General features: G+C 40.7%; 1 protein-coding gene across 5 annotated transcripts in view; it reads left to right on the forward strand.

The window, feature by feature from the left end:
* Positions 1-23,377, forward strand: part of F13A1 (coagulation factor XIII A chain) — a 129,921-nt gene that overhangs the window by 99,973 nt on the left and 6,571 nt on the right. For all 5 annotated transcript variants that reach the window (XM_026790222.2, XM_074544114.1, XM_026790223.2 and 2 more), the window contains 8 exons: positions 1,288-1,395; positions 4,472-4,646; positions 7,730-7,868; positions 14,178-14,281; positions 15,076-15,164; positions 16,020-16,173; positions 16,768-17,055; positions 21,059-21,219. In XM_026790222.2, the coding sequence (XP_026646023.2) occupies positions 1,288-1,395; positions 4,472-4,646; positions 7,730-7,868; positions 14,178-14,281; positions 15,076-15,164; positions 16,020-16,173; positions 16,768-17,055; positions 21,059-21,219 (1,218 nt within the window). The remainder of the gene's footprint in view (positions 1-1,287; positions 1,396-4,471; positions 4,647-7,729; positions 7,869-14,177; positions 14,282-15,075; positions 15,165-16,019; positions 16,174-16,767; positions 17,056-21,058; positions 21,220-23,377) is intronic.

Genomic DNA, 23,377 nt, shown 5'->3' on the forward strand with positions numbered 1-23,377 from the left:
CAAGGGACTTCCATTGGCCAGGAAATGGCTGAAGATGGTGAAACATGATTGTGCTTCCCCTTTCTTGGCTTATGCCAGAGGTCAGTGTCTAGGATGTCACTTCTATCCCTCCCATCTTCCCTGTTGTATCAGCAGCAGTCTTTACTCTTTGGGCCTTCCTTTTCAGCTCTCTGACCTCACTCTTCATTCTCCTCTCCCCAGACTGCCTAAGCAGCAGTTTGATCTGGGACCTTTCTCACTTTCTTCAGAAGGTAAAATTCAGGATGGCCTTATCTGCCAAGGAGCCCTAAGCCAGGCTATAGAGAGTTAGGAAATCAATCCAGCTCTAGAAGCAGCTTGAGAGCAAAAATCCTATTAGCATGAATAATATCTTTCAGGATGCAAGCATAGGACATAAAACCTAACACCATGAAGTTTCTGTCACAGCCTTGAATGTTAATATAAGTTTGTGTATCTAGAAGGTATTTGTTTTATTGTTGTGCATTTCCTGTCTACTGCCATTTTCCAGGGGACAGAGGTATTTTCGTTTGTTATGCAGTTCTTCTGAGGAAAATGAAATACATAGCAGGGCAAGTTCTGTGACAAATGGTTTCTGGTCTATTTAGACACCTCTGCCCTCAATTCATTCTTGTGCTTGTTCATGCTAGATTGAAAAAAAATGTACCTTTTCACTCTGTTTTTGAAGAAGACTGCTTTAGGTCATTTGGTACTTCTGATGTCTAAACTTTTTAGACCAGGATTAATCTATATAATAAGCTTTTGGCTTGTCAATTTTAAACAGATTTAAAAAATAACTTTGAAATATAAGTGTCTTCAAATTACCACTGGCAAACCCCTTATTGTTCAAGTTCTCAGCAGTGTACTGGCTGTGTCAGAGAAGCCCTGGAATTAGCAGGTCTGGAATCTATGAAGGACATAAAGTCCTTTGCAAGTAGACAAGCTTCTTGTAGTTATTATTATATACCCTCCTATTATATACTTGTTAGCACTTAAAATTTCATGTCCTGTCACAAAATCTGTGTTGTCATTTCAACCTTGAAACTGGACTGAGATTGAACTGAAAATTGCACTCTCTTCCCTCACAGACTCTCACATTTTTATTTTTTTTCCCACACATGGGTGATTATTCCAGAAGAAAATTTCTATTGTTAAACACAGATGTGACCAGATAATTTTGAAACTGATCAGCAATTACAACAACAGGGAAAAATAGCTTTGCCTATTCTTTCCAGAATAAAAAGTGAGTGAATTTTTCCCCTGTGTCCCCTTTTATTTTCTTTTATCTAGTTTGAAGAAAACGTTCTGGATGCTTGCCTGTTCCTGATGGACAAGGCAGAACTGGAGCTCTCTGGTCGTGGAAACCCAATCAAAATCTGCCGTGTTGCCTCAGCAGTGGTATGTAATGGATGACTAATATGTTTCAGAAAGGACCCATAAATCAAAGCTGCGCTGAATTAACTGGCCCTCTTGCCCTGACATGCTGTCTACAACACACAACAAATCAGTTGTCCATTCTGACAATTGTCCATTCTGGAGTCTAACATTTTATTTCTCTCCACTAAGGTTCAAGCAACTGCTGTTGGCTTATTGCCTTTTCCTGAGAATTGTGCTTCACTGGTGGGAAAGCCACTTTTAGACATTGCACTCCAGGCATAAGTGTTTCTTATGTGAAAATGTGCTCATTTTCCAGTAGCTAATATAATTGAGAAAGCAGTTTCTGCTATGGATAATACAGTGGCATGATGGGTGGAATTTTGGATGGGGAACTGAGGGACTTTATGTGGACTCCAGCACCAACCTCAATGGAGTCTTAGAGCACTGCAATGGTGCATGTTGTTTTGTCTGATCCAAGGCCCAAATGACCTAATCCAGCTGAGAACAGTCATATAAGTGGGCTGCTTTGGCCCCAGAGGAAAACACTGTGGGAACTGTCCTCTTTAACATGAGTTCCACATACCCCAGTCAGAATGAAAGTACCTAAAATAACTGAGGAGACTATCCGGACCTCCATTCTTTCCAGCTGCCAGGCACCAGGAATCATGCTATGGGTGCAAGCGCAGTCCTATCCCTAATACTCAAGATACTAGACTCATCCAGGTTGTGGAAGAAAGAGGCTGAGTCCTCTCTTTTGCCTTGTGAGAGGTCTGAATTGGTGCTTTCTGCTTCCCAGAATAATACTCTAGTCACTGAGCTAGAGTAATTAGATGTTCTCCTGAGCCAGCTACTAAAATAGACTGTCCACAAAACAGGGCTGCTGGAGATAGATGATTCATTTGTTATAGAATTTGCCCAGGCTTTAAGAAAATGAGGTCTTTGTCTTAGAAGACATTGAAGTGGAATCTCCAGCCTCTCAATCTTGCATGTTAAATAGAATAGCTTGAGCAAGAAGTATTGAGAACATCTCTACTTAGCTTTGTCTTTTAACATTTTAGTTAGTTCTTTCACCCCTGACATTAGAAATACAGCTTTGGACCTTTGGATAGAAGAAAGAATCAAATGTGGTTTCCTCATCCCTGAACTAGTAGATGCAAAATACCCTCATGTAAGGACTGTGAAAGTCCTCAGGACAGAATTGAACAAAATTTATGAATCCAAATAGGGCTTGGATTCATAAACTTTAGTTGGGTTTTGAGCCACTCAGCATTTTAGAGAAATGGAGGAGTTCACCATTGGAAATCCAGGACTCAGTAACGGTGTGGCCAGCAGGAGCAGGGAGGTCATTCTTCCCCTGTACTCAGCGCTGGTGAGGCCTCACCTGGAGTGAGGCGTTCTAACATCCAGTTCTGGGCCCCTCTCTTTAGGAGGGACGTTGAGATGCTTGAGTGTGTCCAAAGGAGAGCAACGAGGCTGGTGAGGGGCTTGGAACACAAGCCATATGAAGAACGACTGAGGGAGCTGGGGTTGTTCAGCCTGGAGAAAAGGAGACTCAGGGGTGACCTTATCACTCTCTATAGCTTCCTGAAGGGTGGCTGTGGTGAGCTGGGGGTCGGTCTCTTTCTCCGGGCAATAACAGACAGAACAAGAGGACACAGTCTCAAGCTGCGCCAAGGGAGATGCAAGCTAGAATTGAGGAGGAAGTATTTAACAGAAAGAGTGGTCAAATACTGGAATCATCTACCCAGGGATGTGGTAGAGTCACCATCCCTTGAAGAGTTTAAAAAAAGACTGGATGTGGCACTTGGTGCCATGATCTAGTTGAGGTGTTAGAACATGGGTTGGACTCGATGATCTTAAAGGTCTCTTCCAACCTAGAATTTCTGTGATTCTGTGATTCAGTAGACGTTTGGGCTGATCTGCAGAATTGGGCCATAACTGGGTAGGGAGTTTGGTCATTGAAATCTGGATTTCAATAAGTGGGCCAGAGATGCTGAAATCCCACCTGTGTTACTTAACCTCATTCTTTCTCAAGTTGAAATGTGGTAGAGTTGGGCTTGCCTGAAGATATGCACTCCCCATGCTGGAATCCTTCTGGGGCTTTCTGGCACAGCAGAGTAGAGTCCCTCTCTTCTTCCACTCATTACAGTCAGAGTAGAGAGTGAAGATCAACATGTTGTCCTGTCCTTGAAGTGATTCTTTCCTTGGCATGTTTCCTATGCTGGTGAGATGGGCACAACCTCTTAACCTGTTGGTTATGACTCTGAATACTTATCTCAGTTCAGTCCTAGAGTTCACAGGAAGTCGATTTTCTAATTATAAAAGAGTAGTTAATGCAGCCAAAAGCTTTTAAATGAGAATTGTGATTTATTTGGCTGGCGTGTAGCTGTTCCACATTAGCATAATTAAAAGGTACAGCGTGAATGAGCTTTTTGCACAGCCTCAACTGGTTTGGTTCAAATTGCAGCTAGGAGACGTATTGCTCGTTAATGCCTATCAGTATAGCCATTAGTCAGCAAAACTCTTTGCTTTGTATAATCTTACCAGAGGAAAACTTACACAGCAAATTCCTTCTTGTTTTCACGTGGGCCAGACCTAAGAAATTAGTTTCTACTCTGAAAATAGGAGTAGACTGGTTCTCTTCTCTATCTGGTGTAAATTAGGAGTGATTTTATTAAAATCTCTGGGCCGATATGGACAGAAAAACAGATGATGGAAAGAATACAGCTTAATATTTCTGAGACTTGCTTACCAATATATAACTGATCATGTTTATTAAAAATACACAACAATAAACATGTTTAATGTTAATAAAACTTATTAACTGGCAACATGGATACTCAGTGTGGTGATTTAATTTCAGAATTATTTTTAAGTGCTTGACCTTCATTCAGAATTGTTCAGTGATGGAGAATCCATGTCCCTTAACAAGATTGTCCTACTTATACTCCTAGCTTCATAATGAAACACTTCTCTCTTACTTTCTAGCCTAAACTTGGCTATATTCACTCTTTCTCATCTTTTTGGTTTGCTGAGTTAAAGAATTTTTTGTTATTCAGTCTCTGACATCTCTAATGCTCATTTCCTTTGATTTTAGATTAACTCCAGGGATGACGACGGTGTGATTGCTGGATCCTGGAACAATTCGTACGATTATGGTGTTGCACCTTCAGCCTGGACAGGAAGTGTGGACATTCTCTTGGAGTACTACAGTTCTAAGCAACCTGTCCGATATGGCCAGTGCTGGGTTTTTGCTGGTGTCTTCAACACATGTAGGTATCAGTGAGAAAAGCTCCAAGCTGCTATGCGGCTCTTGCTTAACAGAGTTTTTAGGTAAAACTAACTAAAATACTTCCTTGCTCTGTGCTGTTTAGGAGCAAATTGTAGAGATACTTAAAAATACATGGCTGAAATAGATGGTCTTTAAATAAGCCTGTGGTGTGTCCTTCAGGTCAGCTGCTCTTCCACACAAATCTATTAACTATTTATTGGTTCAGTGAAATGTACTCAGTGACTCACAAGGGTAAGTTTATGTGAAAGAAGTTGAGTCCTTCAGCACAGTCCACATTTCTGTCACGAATTCTTAGACAGAGTGCTTGTTTCTAGACATGAAAGATTAAATAAATACTCAATATGGCATATGTGATAGTGTTTCTGCTCCAGAAAGGCCAAATCTTACCTACTGAGTATTGGTCCTAGGAAAATTGCGGTACACTGTCCCTGCACCTGTTAATTGAACACTATTAACATTTTATGTAGAGTTCATGAATGGAGAAAATAAATGATGGCCTATTTTATGAATTGTCTAGCACTGCAAGGTTAAGTATAAACACATTTGGTCAAACTAGAGTTCTAGTGTTGCAGTAAGCAGAATGTTGCACGTCATAAAAACCACTGGGGAAAGCAGCCTTGGATTAGTCCCATATTTTGACTGTCTAGCACTTTCTAACAACATGATCTGCTAATGCACAGGAACACACTTTGTGGCCTCCTATGGAGTTGCTCCAACAGGTCCATGTCCTTCCTATGCTGGGGACCCCAGAGCTGGAGGTAGCTCTCAGAGTGGGGTCTCAGCAGAGCAGAGGGAAAGAATCCCCTCTGTTGCCCTGATGATCACACTGCTTTAGATGCAGCCCAGGATGCTGTTGGCTTTCTGGGCTGTGAGTGATCACTGCCTGGTTATGTTGAGCCTCACACTGTGGGTTGGAAAAAGTTCATGCAAATGTTTCTTATGGATGCAATTCCTTGCCGTGGATTCCATGGGCCTCTTTGTCTTCTCTGCCCATTGCCTTTTCTGGATTTCCCTAGATGACAGACAGACAGACACACACACCATTTCTCCCACCTTCCCCCCACACTTGCCCTGAATCACCACTACGCAGTAATTTGCCTGCAGGCCCCTGTGAAACTGGGGCGATGCAGCAGAGCCTGGAGCCTGCTGTGTTAAAGGGAGAGGCGTATTTATCTGGGCCAAAACTTGCCTTGGTTTGCTGACTAAGTTAGTCAAGTCAGAGACCTGGCACTTTGCACTGCAAGTATAAAGTTTGTTGAGCATTATGAAATGCAAATATTGTCCAGTATTGGCTGATCTGATGATGGCCACTGACACATCCAGCTGCTGACCACTGCACAGGGGACAGCGAAGGTCCAAACAATCACATGCAACTCTCGGGTTGTTTTGAGGTGTTTTTGAGTCTCTCTCATCTTTCAATGTTTTATCATTGTGACCAGTTCAGCTTTCCAAGGTCACTATATTGTACGCTCCAGATACTCATCTGTTAAAAATGCTAAAACATTCCAAAAAATGGTCATTAATCTTGAAATTGTCAGACAAATTATTTCCAATGAGCCCTGATGGCTCATGTGCTGGAAGCCTGGGAGGGCACTTGAATTAAGTTTAATCAATAGGTACATATGGTATTGGATGCATCCAGGTAATTTTTCATCCAGGAACTTGAAATGAATATGCAGTGTTACACTTTATTGGGAGTCACAGTAGTGACAGTAATGAATATACAAAACCCAGCAGTAGCAGCAGGGCTGTTCAGCTCTGCAGCATTGGAACTATTTTTAAATAGGATTTTCAATAAAAATCTTTTCCCTTAAGGAAACAAAAACAAACCACCCCCCCAAAAATCCACCCCAAACCAAAAACCACCACCACCACGACCACCAAAAAACCAACCAAAAAACTGAAAAAAAAACCAACAAAAAAGATTTTTAAAAACCCCAAAACAATAACAACAACAACAACAAAAACCTAAAAAACCAAAACAAACCCTGTCAACCACCAAAAAGCCCTCACGGTCTGTTTCTTGCAGAACCATATTGGCCCCTAAATTGAAAGCCAGGACCTTTTCCTGGCTGAGACAGTGTATGTCATCTGGAGTAGCTGAGATGATGTGTCACCCCACAGACCCATTCCCCTAGCCCAGGGATGTGCTCCGTGCCTATTTATCTGCCAGAGTGCACAGCAAACACAGAAGCCTATTGGTGCACTTTTTCAGATTATAGACATAGCTGTAGCACTTCCACAGTTTTTCCACATCTCCTAAATTTACCCCTTGTCAAATGGTAAGAAGGGTCATCAGTGCTATTTTGTGATGGTGTGAGAGTGAGGGCTAGGGGCTTTTTTTGTGATCCTCCTTTTAAGGCCTTAATGAAGGAAGGGACTATTGACTACAAAATGCTGTTACTTGGCAGGCAATATGAATTATGTAACACATTTTATTCAGATTCTCAAACCTTGTGATTTCTGTTGCAAATAATGCAGCTTTTCCCCATTGTTAACAGTAATTTTCTACTTTATTCTTTGTGCTTTCCAGATCTTGTCTGACAGCAGACATCAAACAGGAAAACTCCAAATAAAAACTCCTTAAAAGGAATTTAAACTCCTTAATACTTTCTATTAATTTCCTTTTCACCAGTGTCCCGTAATTCTCCCAAGTTACTGATGCTAAGAGACCTAATATATTGTGTATCTCTTGCAAGCTCAAACTTCTTTTGTATCACATTTGGTCATGCAGCTGACCCATTGCACCCAGATTTGACCTGAAATTCCACCATGTGGTCACTATGCAAAGCTGCTTTGAAACTATTGGTAATCAGCATCTGGTAATCAGATGCTTCGGTTATAACCCTTGTATCAGTATTTGTCTTTAATGCTCATAATTTTGAGACCAAATCAAATATTTAGCATGTGCAATATGAATCAGATGCAAGGAATTATTTGGGTTGATTTGACTGAATTTTCCCATTTTGTTCTAGTAATTACTATTTCAGTCCTCTCACCCTGTCTTCCATGAACGCAGTCTCCATATTTGTCCTTCTCATCACACTTCTGTCTTTGTCACAGTTCTGAGATGCTTGGGGATACCTGCAAGACTCATTACCAACTATTCTTCTGCCCATGATAACAATGCCAATTTACGGATGGACTTCTTTCTGGATGATGATGGAAAAGTGGACACCAGACTTACAAAAGATTCTGTGTGGTGAGTCCTCCTGGAAAATGCCTTTAATGTGTCAATGATCAAAGTAGTAAAAACCATGATGGCAATGCCTGTATTGTGTTTATTTCTCTGTGCATTGAAGAACACTGCTGGCTTATGTGAAGCAGAATGAATAGAATGTTGGTAGGCTGACTAATATGAAGACTTGTGGTATAAACAGGCAACCCCTGGGGAATCCTGCTATTAATATTCCCACACAGTGCTCATTTAAGCACACTGGAGAGCTCGAATGGGCTTATGCTCCTTAGGGATCAGTTTTTCTAGAAATGGAAGAGGGTAGGATGGGCACTTCCATTCTTCTGGAGCCAAGGTGCAAGGGGTACCCCAATATCTGTGTAAAAACACCCTTTTTGATATGCTTGTGCCCAGTTTCCATATTTGTAGGCTGTTTCACATTGAGTGCACACAGTCATTTTTGCAAAGGGGTGCTTTCCAAAATAAACCCTGTTCAGCTGAAAAAGAAACTAGTCAAGGTATCAGAAAAGATACTGAAATGCTATCACCAGATTTATAAAAAGGAAACTCCCTAGGGCCAAGAGGAGTTTCCACAATCTTTTTGAGAAGGCAGCCCTCTAACTGACTCTTCAAACTCTTACTGTCTTCTGTCTGACAGGAGAAGTGTAGCATATATTGATTATATGCTCTGTGTGGGATATTAGCCCTCAAGCCTCTCCTCCTCAGAGTGAAGAAATGAATGTGACCTCTACATTCTTAAATTCGGGAGATCCTTGTCCTACTCAATGTTAATATACCTGACTTGTGTCAATGAGATCTTCAACTCATTAGCATAGCAGCTCATCAACATGTTTCATTAATAACTTAATCTCTGGAAGTCTTTGTATTAAAACTGCAATAAACCCACTACGTGGTGGAGGAAGTGGCTGAACTTGTTGCTGTGACATCTTTTATGTGATTTCCATATTCAAGAGGAAATCTAAGGAAAGCAGGTTCATTTACATGTGATGCTTGTGTCACAACAAGACAGAGTAGTTGAGACTAGAAGGGACCCTTGGAAGTCACCCAACCCTCCTGCGCAGAGCACCATCAGCTAGAGAAGGTTGCTCAGGTCTGTGTAGAGTTGGGCTTCGAGTATCTCCAAGGATGGGCACCCCACCACTTCTCTAGGAAACTTGTGCCAGTCCTCAACCATTTTCACAGTAAGAAAAGTGTTTCCTGATCTTCACACAGATTTTTCTGTGTTTCAGTATGTGCCCATTTCTTCTTGTCCTGTCCTTGGACTCCTGAGAAGAGTCTGGCTCTGTCTTCTTTCCCTCAATTCCCTAACCAGGAATTTATACATATCATAAGATCCTACCCAGTCTTCCCATCTTCAGTCCCAGCTGCCTTAGTTTCTCCTTGTGTACAGTCTGTGTTGTATCAGCTATTCCTTCCAGTTTCTTTATTAGCAAACTTGCTGAGGGTACAGGTAATCTTGTAACCCAGGTAATAATAAAGCTGTTAAACAGTGTCAGACCCAGTATCAAACTCTGGGGTACACAACTAATGACTGAGTTTCAGCTGGGGTAATCACTTCTGATCACAACCCTCTGATCCCAGCAATTCAGCCAGTTTTCAATGTATCTTGCTATCCATTTGTCTAGTCTACACCTCAAAGGTTTGTCTGTGAGGATGTTCTAGGAAATGGCACTAAAGTCAAAAGGACCAACCCCCATGCAGTGGTCTCCCCTTTGTCCTTTCAGTCACTAGTTTCATCAGAAAAGGCTCTCAGGTTTGGCAGGCACAGCTGGCTGCTTGTAAATCCATGCTGACTACTGCCAATCACCTAGTCCTTAATGAGTTTGGAAATGTTTTCCAGAAGAACTTTCTCTATAAACTTCCTAGAGATCAAAGGGAAGCTGACAAGTCTCTCTCTCCCTGGATACTTCACTCTCTTGAAGAGTAGAGCAATATTTAATTTCCTCCAGTCTGCAGGAACTTCCTCCAATTACCATGATCTTTTGAAGATAGATATGAGTGGCCTTACAGTGACATTGGCAAGCTCCCTCAGCATTTTTGATGGGATTACCTCATATTTTCCATCAGATCCATTGGATTTGTGTGTGCTCAGTTTGTTTAACTGTTCTCTGTCTTGTTACTTGTCTAGTTTTCAATGTTCCAAACCTCCACACTGGTTTCATGGGCTGTGATTCCTGAGGGCAAATCTTAGCAGTAAAAACCACGGTAGAGAAAACATTGAATGCCTTCTCCTAATCATTTGTCACCAGGCTGCCTGCTGTGTTCAACAGCAGAGCCACGTTCTATAGGCTTCCTTTTGACACTGATTTGCTTGCATTTCCTGCTGCTATTCATGTTTCTTGACATACTTTGTTTGCCCTGTTCTAGCTTTCCTGTACCTGTGCCTGCATGCTCAGAGGGTGGCTCTGTTTTCCTCCTGGTCACCTGTCCTCACTCTGTCCCTCTTTCTTAAACACCTCTTTTTTATGTTTAATTGGAGTTTAATTGGGACTGCCCTGTGGACTTGTGCCACTTTTGGTTGATTTCCTGCACACAAGGATGGACCATTCTTAAGTCTGGAGGAGGTGACTCTTGAAAAACATCCAGCTCTTGTGCATCCATCTTCTACTCAAAACTGCCTCCCATGGGATTCTTCCAAGCAGGACCTTAAACATGTTAAAGACTACTCTCCTGGGATCCAGAGCTGTGGTCCTGCTATTTGCCTTGTTGCCTCCTGTTAGTACCCTTGGGCAGTTTTGCTTGCTGTCTGTGAGAAAGAAGGACTCAGCATGTCTCATGGGGCTGATCCTTTTATGGCTCAGAGAACTGTAAAGGAGAAGTCTTCTGAAACCTCCTCTGCCTATAAAACATGTGAAACAAGAGCCAGTGTCTGGGAGCCTCAGTGCACAACCCATACAAACCCAGCAATGGATCATTGTTATACTTTACAATTTTCACTCTCATCCCTTCTCTCCTTCTCCTAACTGGATCTATGAAATACATCCCACCAATTTTTCACACTTCCTTTTACTTCCCTCTCTTTTACCCAGCTGTTTCCCATGACTTCTTAATTTAATCTCTTTTCTCCTGCATTCTTTTGGGACAGGGTAAAATAATCCAACATCATCCTAGTCTCAATGAAATCCACATGCAATTTTACGCTTACATTTCATCCTTCTATCCTACATTGCTTTTCCTTGGCTTGATAACTTTTTTAACTGCCTTGTTCATCCTTTTATCCTCCCAGTCCATTTATTAGTACATGGTGCACATAACCCTTTGGGCATGACTTAATATATACACCTCTTTTCATTTCTCCTCTGTGTCCTTTCTTTTCATTACTCTGTAACACTCCTTGGTAGCCCACATGCTGGCTCCTAATGACTTGTGTCTTAACCCTGATTTTATTTTTAATGCCTCTTTTATTTCTTTTTTTAAGAGGACAAGCTCAAGGTATTTATAATGATTTTTTTAAAATGAATTTCTCACTTTTATTTATAATCTCTTGCAAACTGGAAGCAAAGCTCTTGTTCTTTATTCATATATCATTTCTATTGTACTCTAGCCTTGTACTGTTGGAGCTGATCTGTCTTCAGGTCTTAAATACTCTCAGTCTTCAGGGATACTTGGAGCCAGGATTTTTAGTCCAATCAATCTCTGAGTGTGGGGCTCCCTCTGAATGCTATCTGACATTTATTTATTTTTATTAAAGATTGTCTTCTCCTCAGGATAGGAAACAACACCACCACCAAAAAAACGCATATACAAAATTACACAGACTTTGCAAAAAGTTATTTTTATAAATCTGGCCGGATTTAAGGCCATCAGTACTGTCTGTTCTCCTTGTCTTTCTTAATGATGATATAAAGACACTTAAAGAATATTTCTCTTGGATGGGAATCAAGACTCACTCCTACTGTGAGGTCCAAGCAGATCAACATCAGCATCTCAGCAGAAATTTTCCTGATGTCACCCAACTCCACAGGAGTTCATCCATATCCAGGCCTGTGGAGAAAGCCCTTCTGAGACCTCTGCTCTCCCATTTAGTCCCAGATCACTTTGCTCTAATTTCTCAACAATATTGTCAGTGCCTGACCCTTAGCAGTCCCTCTCAATCTCAATGCCTGAACTTGTTAGCTCATAAAAGGGCAGCAGCTGCTTCCAGCATCTGCCTGTCCCATAAGCAATACGAACTACCGTTCTTGAATTGTCTTCCAGGCATAAAACCCGCCTGGTCATCTTTTATTAATTTCCCCATTGCTTTGTTTAGTCTATCCGTAATTATCTCTGTAAATATTTTATGGTCACTACATTGATCTCTATTGCCATTCTTGCTTTCTTTAATGTCTCAGGCTTGCTGTGGAATACAAGAATTATAGAATCAGTTCAACAAATTATGGCCAAGGAATCAGCTCCTCAGCTATGCTCACTTCTATAGGGAGGTTTCTGCTACCTTTGGACAGGCAAATATTTCCCTCATCCTCCTTTTCTTAATGCTTACTGCTCTACAAGCAGTGTCTTTCTGTCCATTCAGATTCAATATCCTTATGTGTGTTTTTAATTTGCGTTGCAGGAGACCTAAAAAAATTGCCATCCTATTGTGTCCAGCACTACACCAATAGAAACCAGAAACAAATGTCCTGTCCCTAAGACAAATACAGAAGAAAATATAGAAAAACTGTGTTACCTAATTAAATAACTGAAGTGGATTTGCCATTTTCCACAGTTACCCGACTCCCAGCCTTGTTTTTATCATCCTTTCCTTTTGCCTGCTCTTCAGGTTCTTCTTTCGCAGAATGCAAAGCCAGTGACATCCAACTTTGATTCAAAGTGAACCAGTGAAGGCTTCAGGGCAGGGATTGTCTTTCTCATATGTTGGCATAGCAGTTTGCAAATACCCACCTTCCATGAAGTGTGTCCCCAATCTCGGGTAGCCCTCAGCAAAGTTCTATGAGCATGATTCAGCGCGGAGTACTCAGCAGCATCAAAAATTCTCCGAGTGTGCGTCATTTTCCTTGAATAATTCCTTTTTCTGTAGTGCTGCTTCATTAACTCTCCTAACTGACAAGTTTTGCCCTGATCCAAGCTTTCATTTCCACTTTGAAATGTCTTGTTAGACAAGCTTCAGATCCTTCTGACTCTGCTCCATACTGTTTTTCACCTATTATTAATGAAATGGTCAGAGTTTAACAATCCCCCTTTTCGTTGCTAATATCATTGCGTGTACTAGAGGCTATATCAGCAGCTACACAGATGTAAGTTTATTCAGATCTGCTGTAGGATATGTATAATTTGCAAGCAAAATTGCCCCTTTCTCTACTCTTTCCTTCTTTTATTTTTTGCAGTAATGAAATTCAAACACTTTGCTGTCTTTACTGAAAGACCTTCTTTCCAGATTATCTTTTTTTCTTGCTTGTTCTCTCCCTTGAGCATTGGTAGCATTGCCAGAAGTTACAACATCTGTCCATCCTTTCTGCTTATCTTTGAAACACCCAGGGCAGACTGTGATGGTGCTGTGCTGTTTTTTTAATTCTCCTGAGCATCCAGCCAAGTGAGAGCATTTTAACCCTGAGCACCTAGATGAACTACTCTCAGAATTTTATAATTCAGGTCACTGTCCTGAGCCCTAAAGATGCAAGTTGGCCCACAGTGATTGTAGGTAGGTTTTATGAAAAGATGTGTGTTTTAGAAGGTCTGACATCATGCATTGTCATGACACATGGGAAAAAACTTACAAGGAATCTACACTGAAGATAGTTTTCAAAAGGCTGTGCAGGGTCTTTTTCTCAACCAACACAGAAGCCAGTAAAGCATGCTTGTTTTGAGCCATGAAAACAAAACTACACACTGTACATTGCAGAGTTGATCCCAAATCTCTTCACAAGAGATGCCAAAGCTTCAGTCTGAATAATTATAAAGCAGACCATCTTTCATTGGCTTGAAGATTCAAAGTTTGCTTTAGCAGGCAGATTGAAGTGGAGGTGTCTGTCTGGAAAGGAATTCTAGTTTGTGTAGCTTTTCATATACCCCAACAGTCTCCAAACACTGGCATATCTTCTGAGACATTTACACTCAGAACATATTAGAAGAATCAAAAAACCTTCTTCAACTTTCAGTCAAGAAACTACAAGGAAGGATTGTGGCTTTCAGATTTTAACAGCTAGGTACCAAACTTATAGACCTAAAAATCTGTTCTCTTTAAAGAGTCAACATTTTTATCCCTGAATTGGCAAACGGTGTTATTGAAGCAATGCCAGGACATAAATACACAGGATTTGTTTGGTCTGTGTGCTTGTTTCCAAGAATTTAATATACTGGTCCCATTTCTTTTCTAAGGAATTATCATTGCTGGAACGAAGCTTGGATGACCAGACCTGACCTTCCTGTTGGCTTTGGAGGATGGCAGGTTGTTGATGGGACACCTCAAGAAACCAGTGATGGTAATATTGCTTGAAGTCCTCCTTAGTTCACGTTCGAATGTTTGGGATCTCTGTTTCAAACAATGAGCTGACGGTAGCCGAGCCAATGGCACCATAAGGCCAGTGACAACTTCTTGAACCAAATAACCACACTCACCTCAGGGCCTTCTCCTGATTTGTTCTGAACTCTAAACTAAATTTGTCCTTATTATAACACTGCTCATGATGCCCTGGGACACAAAATCCTTCATGAGAAACGTCCTGCTTGGTACTAAAGAGATGTGATCCTGTTGCCAAAGATGGCTTTTCACATTTTAGAGTACCTATATAGGAGCCTGATCAGATTAATTTTCCTTTACTTTATGCAGCCCTAACTGAACTGCATGAATAAGCAGTAGGCAGGAGAGAAAAAAGTCACTGGTCTTTCTTTCCAGTCCTTAATTTCCCAGCCCTCAAAATACAATCTTCTCAAATTTGTAGCAAGGTCTTTCTCAGCCTGTGGTGAACCTGACTCCTCCCAAAATTATCTGGGTTTACCAAACCCAGCCGTAGCTGTATTTCAAGTGCTTGAGACTTAGAGTGAATGTTATAGTGCCATTAAAGGTACTGAACCACCAGGTTTCTCCAGACCCGAGTCTGTGTTATCTACAAGGGCTGGTAACAAAATTTAGCTTTTTGCTTCTTGGTCAAGAGCTCCTGTAAACTATTAGAAGATTTTCTCAAACCCCAAAAATTCTTTTTCTTTGAGAAAATATAACATTTTTACATGTTTTTAATTAATTTGGTCTCTCACTTTGTCTCTCTTCTCCCTATAGGTATGTACAGGTGTGGTCCAGCCTCAGTTCAAGCCATTAAACATGGTCACGTTTGCTTCCAATTTGATGCTCCTTTTGTCTATGCTGAGGTACAAAGTGAAATTTTGTTTTATGTGAAAATTTTTACTGGAGTGAGTGATATCAGAGAGACCATAGTGAGACCGAAGATAGCTCTCCAATTTATGAATTGAAAAGTTACTTCATGTATACTTCCTGTCACAGAACAATCTCATCATTGTATTTTGACATGTCAGCAGGCATGATATGGCTGTAATGAATGACAGAGATTTCTCTACTCTCTGCTCCTCAATGTAATAATAAGAAAAAGTTGCTCTGATTTCACTGAATCCTCAAGCTGTGGTCATTTTTCCTTCCCAGATTCAGCTATGCTGAATGGGTCACTAGCTCTAGCTGCTCATTCTCTTTGCCCACCACATTCCTTTTGGCTGCAGTGGGTCATGGAGATCTAACAAGGGTGATTTGACTGACAGATCTGAGAGGGAAATATCTCAATAAGGAGATAGAGGGCCTGGTCTGGAGCTTCAACCTCTTGCACCACCAGAAGAGGCATGCCCAGAATTGCAACACTGTGAGACAAATTTCTCTCTAATTGAATTGTAAATGGCTTAGGACAGAAAAGAATGAAGACATTTTAGCTATTAAGCATTCACCTCTCTATTTCTAAAGCTTTTTGGTACAAGAAATGTGTAGTAGCGCTCCTCAATTTTGAATGACCTCTCTGTAGCCTTGTAAAGTTTACACTCTCTGTAATTCTGGAGCTGTGAATAGTAAAATGCATCTCAGCATACAACTAATTTTAAACATGAAATGTAGATGTGACATTAGCAGGACTTCAAGTCAATGTGTCATTATTTTGGGGGGAATAGGCTGACTCCTTCTCTCTACTTTCATATACCTCAATCTTCTTTCATTTAATTTCATAGGTGAATAGTGACATTTTCTACACAAGAATGGAGAAAAATGGAACCCAAGTGGTAGAAAACATTGACACAAGCCGTATTGGGCAGTTGATTGTGACCAAGGAAGTTGGAGGTGATGGAATGATGGACATTACTGAGGAGTACAAGTTCCGAGAAGGTAACCTGAAATGAGCTGGGACCATATGGACATAGACTTATATGAATAAGACATAGACAGTCAAATCCTGGATGATTTGGAAACTTCTGTCACTGAGGGAGCTTCATGAAAAGCTGCAAAAGTCCCCTCTGGAATTCTTTATTTGTAACTCCATCCCAGAAACACTGTAGATGCCTTGATCATAAGGCACAAGGAAAACACAAACTTTGCTACACTGAAATGCTTTAGACTAAGTTAGTTGTAGTGAAAATAAAGGCTAGTCATGGAGCAATTCAAAGCGTTCAAAACAATTCAAGGCTTTCTGTACAGATGTTTAGACATTTCTTATTCAGGCCAGATGTTCACACAGAATAAACCAGTGTAGCTGTATTGATAAGAATTCAGCTACATCAGTTTGTCTGATATGGTTTTAATACCAACTCCTTTGGTAGCTGTGAAGTTCTCCCATTGCTGGTGTTACCCCAGGAGGGTTCACTGTCCTCATCTATTTATTTCTGCTACTACAAACTATGGAAGACACACCCTTATCATCAGTAGGGGGTCTAATGCTGCACTTCTGTTTCTTTTCTAAATCTGGTTTTCATTCATTCCTAGGCTCAGATGAGGAGAGGCTGGCTCTTGAGACTGCTGTGATGTATGGTGTTAAAAAGCAAAGTATCCAAGACACCACATACCAGCCACAGACAGATGTTGACATGGACTTCCAAGCGCAAAAGGCAGTCCTTGGCAATGACTTCAAAGTCACTATAACTTTCAAGAACAAGAGTCGCAACTCCTATACTGCAACTACCTACTTTTCGGGCAACATCGTGTTTTATACAGGAGTCCCAAAAAGTGAATTCAAGAAACACTCTTTCAGTGCAAAACTGGAACCCTCTTCATGTAAGTCTTGCATAGTTATTTTCTGTGTTTTTAACTTTCACCAGTGTTTACATCCATGGGTAGAGCCAGTTCTAGTAGCCAGGGGTAGGATATTCTATTGAGTATCAGAAGGATCCTTTCCCTACCCTGAACTGGATACCAGGGTCATTTAAAGCTGAGGCTGTTTCCTTCAGGCTGTTTCTCCTTGCAAAATTCTCTTTTACACCAAGCTGCATCTCTGGGAATTGTTAATTTTAGTTCTTTTGTACAAAAGAAATCAAAGAAGCACAGGTGTTAAGCTGCGAGGTATTGTTTTTCCTTTGCATTCCTTTATTTTCCCAGCAGCATTTTAGCAAGTGAAGGGGAAGTTCTGGTTCCCAAAGATGCCATGTACAGAGACAAGAGGGTGTATTTTTTTGCCTTACCTGGTAGAAGCTGACAAGTTCTGAGTAGATTCAAGTGGATATCCGGCTTTGCAGGACTCTGTGGCTCAGGATTTCATATTTACAGTGATCTAAAAAGTTTATATGCAATGATAATGTGCCACAATAGAGCAGGGATGCTTGTCAGCTGGGCAGCAGCCCCTAAGGTGAGTTATCTTTACAGATGCAGCATTTATTTTTCCTAGTCCCCTCTGGAATACAGTAGGGAGATCCTGCAACTTCTCATGAGAGAAGAAGGTCCTGGCAGACCAGCTCAGGAGGCTGTGGGCAGGTTTTTGTACTGCTCAAAGTAGGAAAGAGAGATGTTCTCCTTTTTAAATTTGGACATAATCTATTTCTTGTTAGCCATTGCAACACATGTTTAGGACCAGCTGTACTTCCAAGTGCTACCTAGCAGGCTCTAGCAACAAGTGACTGCCAACCACTTGTTCTCCTGACAGGCCTGTGTCTTTGGTCAGCAAAAGTGATGACCACATGCTCTTACAGAGAAGAAGTAGAGGATCTTTCACTTGAGTTCCCTGCTGAGAGGGTCAGCAAGCCATGACTTTGCCTTCTAGGCACTGCTACTGGGCAAATCAATCTTTCTGAGTGCAGGAGGAGTAGCAGGACTTTGGGAGACCAAAGGATGGCCCTCCTGAACTGGGTCTGCTGCTGGATCACAGCAATCCTGGCTGGCCTCTGAGTTTTCTGTCTTCTCTACCTCATCCCAGCTCAAGAGACATTGTGAGCCCTCTTTCTTCCAAGAGGACTAGTTTTGTCTCAGTGAGAAGTCTCCATGGAACCACAGTTCCTATCAGGCCACAAAAATAAAAAAATCCACTGCTTTCTTCCTCACTTTGAACATCATCTGAAATGGCACATTTTATTTGGAGCTCATTATTCTGCAAAAATATAAGTCCACTGATAAAGATCTACTTGTGAAGGTTAATAAAACTTCTACCTCCAGCCTGTAACAAAGCCCTGAGAGCTACTTGCTGATTCTTCCTACCTCTGTGGATCATTTGCAGGGGGCCTGGAAATGGGCATTGGATTGTTCCAATATATGCTATCAAAACACAGAGTGAGGGCTTATAGTGACTTATGTCAGTTACTAAATATCTAATCTGAATTACTGCAAAACTTTTGGAGACTTGAATAGGTGCAGCAAAAAAAACCCAGTTTCAATAGTCTTGTTCTAAATTCTGTGCCACTTCTTTGATGAGGGAAAATTTGGTCATCTTGTAGGAGAAGTGTCTACTACATTTTCTGGCTGTGATTTGTGCATGGTTTCAGGACTTATTTATGTCTGCTCTTGTATCAAAGGTCTGTGTAGGGTATTACTACCTAAAATACAGCTTCTGCAGTGCTTTGAGGATCACCTGGCTCCTCTCTGCAAGAAATAAAATTAATAGATTTTTCAACATCACTGAGCATCACAATTAATTTTTTCTAATTTAAGTAAATGCTAAGAAAAAAAGCTTTTTTAAATAGCACTGGAAACTCTGAATTGAGCAATAGTGAGTGAATGCAGACTGGGGAGAGGCACCTGAAAGACCACAACATGGATTTTTATGCATGTGTATCAAGAGTGTGTCCCCATCACTGCTTCTGGTCAATGAGACATTTTTAAAGTTATTCCCACTTTTCAAGTTGGGGATTTGCTTATATCTGACCTACAGGCATCAACTTGTGGGGCACCCTGTTCAGTAACAGGACAAAAATTCCTCCATTTCTGGAGGTGATACATGACATTTGAGCATGAATTCTTTCACCTTTTCCTTGGAAAGAAGTACATGTGAAATCAGGAATAATGTCTGAGCAGGTGGGCAGTGTGAAGGAAGGTAGTGTGATTATCTGCAAGTGTGTGAGAACAATCTGTCAGGGATGTAACAGGAGAGTACCTTCTGAGGCACCCAAGGAGGATTTGTTCAGGTCAAGAAGTGTGTGTGTGTATATATATATATATATATGTAACAAAAAATTACAATGCTAAACAGATTTATTAAAGGCATTCTTCCAGCCCAAAATACTGAAAGTGTGAGTCAAGCTCAGTTTTCAAACAGGAAATGAATGAATTATTTTCAGAATAATGATTAAAGGAATTGTGTGGGTTGAAAACATCTTTGAGGATTTGAATAGCTTAAACCTTCCAGTGCCTTCAAAGGTGCTCTTGGATCTACTGAGTTATATTTAGTTTTCTCTATTTTTTTGAAAAACTATAAGGCAGCTCAGTGTTGTGTCTCCCTTGGCTTTCCCAGATGCAGTAAGTGGTACTGACAAATTATCCACACAACCAGTGCTAAGACAATGGAAGTATATTCTTTTTTTCCTGCAGTGATTAAATTTAAACAGAAAAGTTTGCCTTTTCTTCCATTGTAAAGTAAATTTCTCCTGGTTTGTAACTAATTTATTTACTTATTTACTTCTCAGATGAGAAATGCCTTGCCTGATTTATAATTTACAGTTAAGGGTATTATGGGAAATTCTTTTACACAAGATAAAGAGTGAGAGTGAGGGCGCAGGAGCACATCAAGTAATTTTAAGGCTGGCCTAGTAAATCCAGGTCAGGTGGCTACCAAGGGAATAGCTTTGAAACCAAATCAAGGAACTGGTTTTGATGTGAGTGGATCAAAAGAGTGAAAAGGGGTGAATGTCATTTACCCAACTGAGTTCAATTATCCCAGTGTTTACAGTGTATGTCACAAATACAATACAAATAACAGATAACAGTAATCATCATAGGTAACAGATGGGAGATCTTGATGTGTTTACTAGGGTTATAATGAATGTTTATAGAGAAGAGAGCTACAGGTCTATATATTTTGCCTGGTCAGTTAGTTAGCAAGTCTGATTCTCTGCATCGCATTCTCACACCATTGTTGGCCTGGGAATTGCAGTTCAATATAGTTAAAATTAATGATTCCCTGCTTCTTAACTGTCTGGCCTACAGGGACTTGTTCCCTCCGATAATTATTGTCAGAGAGCACGTGAGAAATCTCTGGAGGGCATGCTCGTGACAGGAAGACCTTCTTGCTAAATTTTGCAGGCAAATCCAATGTAGAGCAAAGGCAGATAACCAGACATGTCCTGGAGAGCAGGTGATCTCACAGGTAGCCTGCATGGCTCACATCCCCCAGTTACTGTTCTGGTGGCATCCCTGTGCCAAGAAGAGAGGCAAAAGAAGAACAGGAGTAAATTGAAAGAGCAAACATTTACAGGAATGACAGTCAAAAGCTGGTTTGGACCTTTGTGCACAATAGATACGTATTTCCAGCTGTACTGCTCATTAATTTTGTGATACCACCTAGAAATCTTCAACAGTGACCTGTCCCGTGCTGAGGGTACTGGGCAGGGGCTGTGCACAAACCCAGCCTTTGCCCCTGGAAGCTCACAGCCTAAATGGAAAGAGGGAAAAATAAGAGGGGAAATGGTGTAGTGAAGAAATTAAGTTAGTTTGAGGGAAAAAGAATCAAAGCCATTCTTTATCTCGAAAGCCACCTTTTTTCTAGGCACTCATGTAATTGGCACTGACCATGATGAGAGGAGCAGTTAGTGATCAGATGGCTTCAGATGCCTTTTTTCTTTGCTGTGTCTCCCCTCAGCCAGCTCTTTCGACGTTGTGATCAAATCAAGCGAGTACATGCGCGACCTGCTGGAGCAAGCCTCCTTTCATTTCTTTGTGACTGCGCGGATCAATGAGACGGGGAAGATTCTGGCCGTGCAGAAGGCGGTAATGCTGGAAATTCCCACCCTGCGGATCAAGGTAGCTCAAGGTTGTGGTGGAAGGGATGTGTTCTCTACAAAGGTGTTGCATTGGTTGCGGGGTGGAGGAATGTGTGTGTTTGTGCACATTAGAGCATCTAACAGGGACCTTATAGAGCAGTGGCTGGCTGGAGGGTCTGAGGGTGTACAGGTACATTATTATATAGTGTATTGAGCGTCCCTACACTGAAGTGTAGGCTGACAGACGCACTGGTAGTGAAGAGCTGAAATAATCTCAGTGAAGGAAAGATCTGAGAAAGCCTAAGAAACTCAAAGGGTAAGAGAGTTTACTCACTCAAGTCACTCAAGTTCTTTAACTACTTCAAAAGTTTATTATGTTTAAAGCAACACAGCACAGGGGCCTCTTGCTGAAGAATGAAAAACATTGCTATTGAAGTTATTTTGCTGGGAGAGCTTCCACAGGTACTGTGGACAATTTCTCCAAACTTGAACAGGCAGCACTGATTCGGGACAATATCTTGGGACCTCAGTGCTTTGCTGCCACTCTAAATGTACTGCCAGTGGTGTTCCCTGAAAGTTGGAGTGTTTCTGCAGGCAGTGGTGTGGTACCTATGAAAAGGGAGAAGAGTAATGCCTGTGATACTACAAGGAGCATATGTTGTATGGCAAAGACAAGGCATTTTAACCTAACTGGGATTAACTTAACAAGCCCCTTTAACTGGGATTTAAACTTCTCAATTCATAACCGAGCATCCAAATGAACTGCATTGATTTCAAAAGCACCAAGCCTTTGTCTGCTTTGAATGATGGAATTTGGATATGATTTTTTCCTAATACTAGAAAAAAAAAATCAGAACACATGTTCAAGAAACTTTATAAAAGTATGAATACAGCTCTGTAAAATTCAGGACCTTGAAAGAAATCCAGCTTTTCCCCTCTATATATTTATTTGAACTAATGCTCAGGTTTCCATATAATAATTTATGTAGCAACTGTAAAAAGAGCTTTTTTAGAAACATGGATCAAGACTACATCAAAGTTGTCCAAAAAATCTACTCTGTTTTATGGTCATTAGAAATACCATGATGCTCTGATCAGATAATTGTATTTTCGGTACTAAGCATTCCAGAGAGGAGGTAAACAAGACAAGCAAACTCTACTTCAAATAGCTGTCTCCAATAACTAAATTTTAAAAGTAAAGAATTCTTTCAATTCAATACCTAAACCGAACATCTTCTACATCATCTCAGATTTTCAACTTCAAAATAGTTTATCCTCCCTGCTGTTCTGAAGAAAGGATTTTTAGCATATAGAGTAGACTGTTGTCCAAAACCCATGTTTCTGAGTAAAACTAAGTTTTTCTCTTTTCTGTTTCTTTGTGATGCATGAAAATACACTGAAATGTTAAAAGCTGGAATTTTTAAGGGGTATGTGTGTATGTGCACGTGTGTGAGCAGATATTGATAGAAGAAATTTTGATTTATTTCTTTTCAATGAAATTTGAGATCGTTTATCTGTGATATAGTTTATCTGTGAAGTTTGCTTGGTGGATGTGATTGGCAGACCAAATTTCTTGATGTGAGAGGCAGAGACAAGAATGAAAAAATGTATATCACATTATGTCTTCAGATGAACCTTTGGTCTTTGTCTGTTGGTCTAAGGGGATTTTCAGACTCAACAGTTGAGGAAATCACACCATATTCTAACCTTGAGATCAGGTTACAAAAATAAGACCAGCAAATACGTATCATGGTCTCAGCTGCAAGTCTGGGACTTTGGGATCATTTTGATTAACATCCAGTGATCTCAAATGGTCAGTTGAAATTAAGAGGTTATAGGATCTCTAATTGAGCCAAGACTTCTGAAAATGCCAGTGATGTCCTTTTGCATATTCAGGTGGCCAAATGCCATTGAGAGCTTAGTTGTATCTCCTCCTTTTCTCCAGTTATTTTATTGGTTTTTGGCACAGAGTAATCTCTTAGACCAGAGTCTATGTAGCTTTTTGCAAGTGTCATACTTCCTTAAAGCTCCACTTTAAATTTATTGACAAGGTACTTGATTCTCTTAGTTGCCTTTCTCAAGACCTTTTAAATCAGTTGATGGACCATGAAGTGGGCTGGAAGATCTGCCAGCCATAAATTGAAAACCCTTGCCTGAGCAAAACAAGTTCACATTTTCTGAGAGAAATGCTGAATTTC

The sequence above is a fragment of the Zonotrichia albicollis genome, chromosome 1 (assembly GCF_047830755.1).
Source record: "Zonotrichia albicollis isolate bZonAlb1 chromosome 1, bZonAlb1.hap1, whole genome shotgun sequence".
Classification (NCBI taxonomy): domain Eukaryota; kingdom Metazoa; phylum Chordata; class Aves; order Passeriformes; family Passerellidae; genus Zonotrichia; species Zonotrichia albicollis.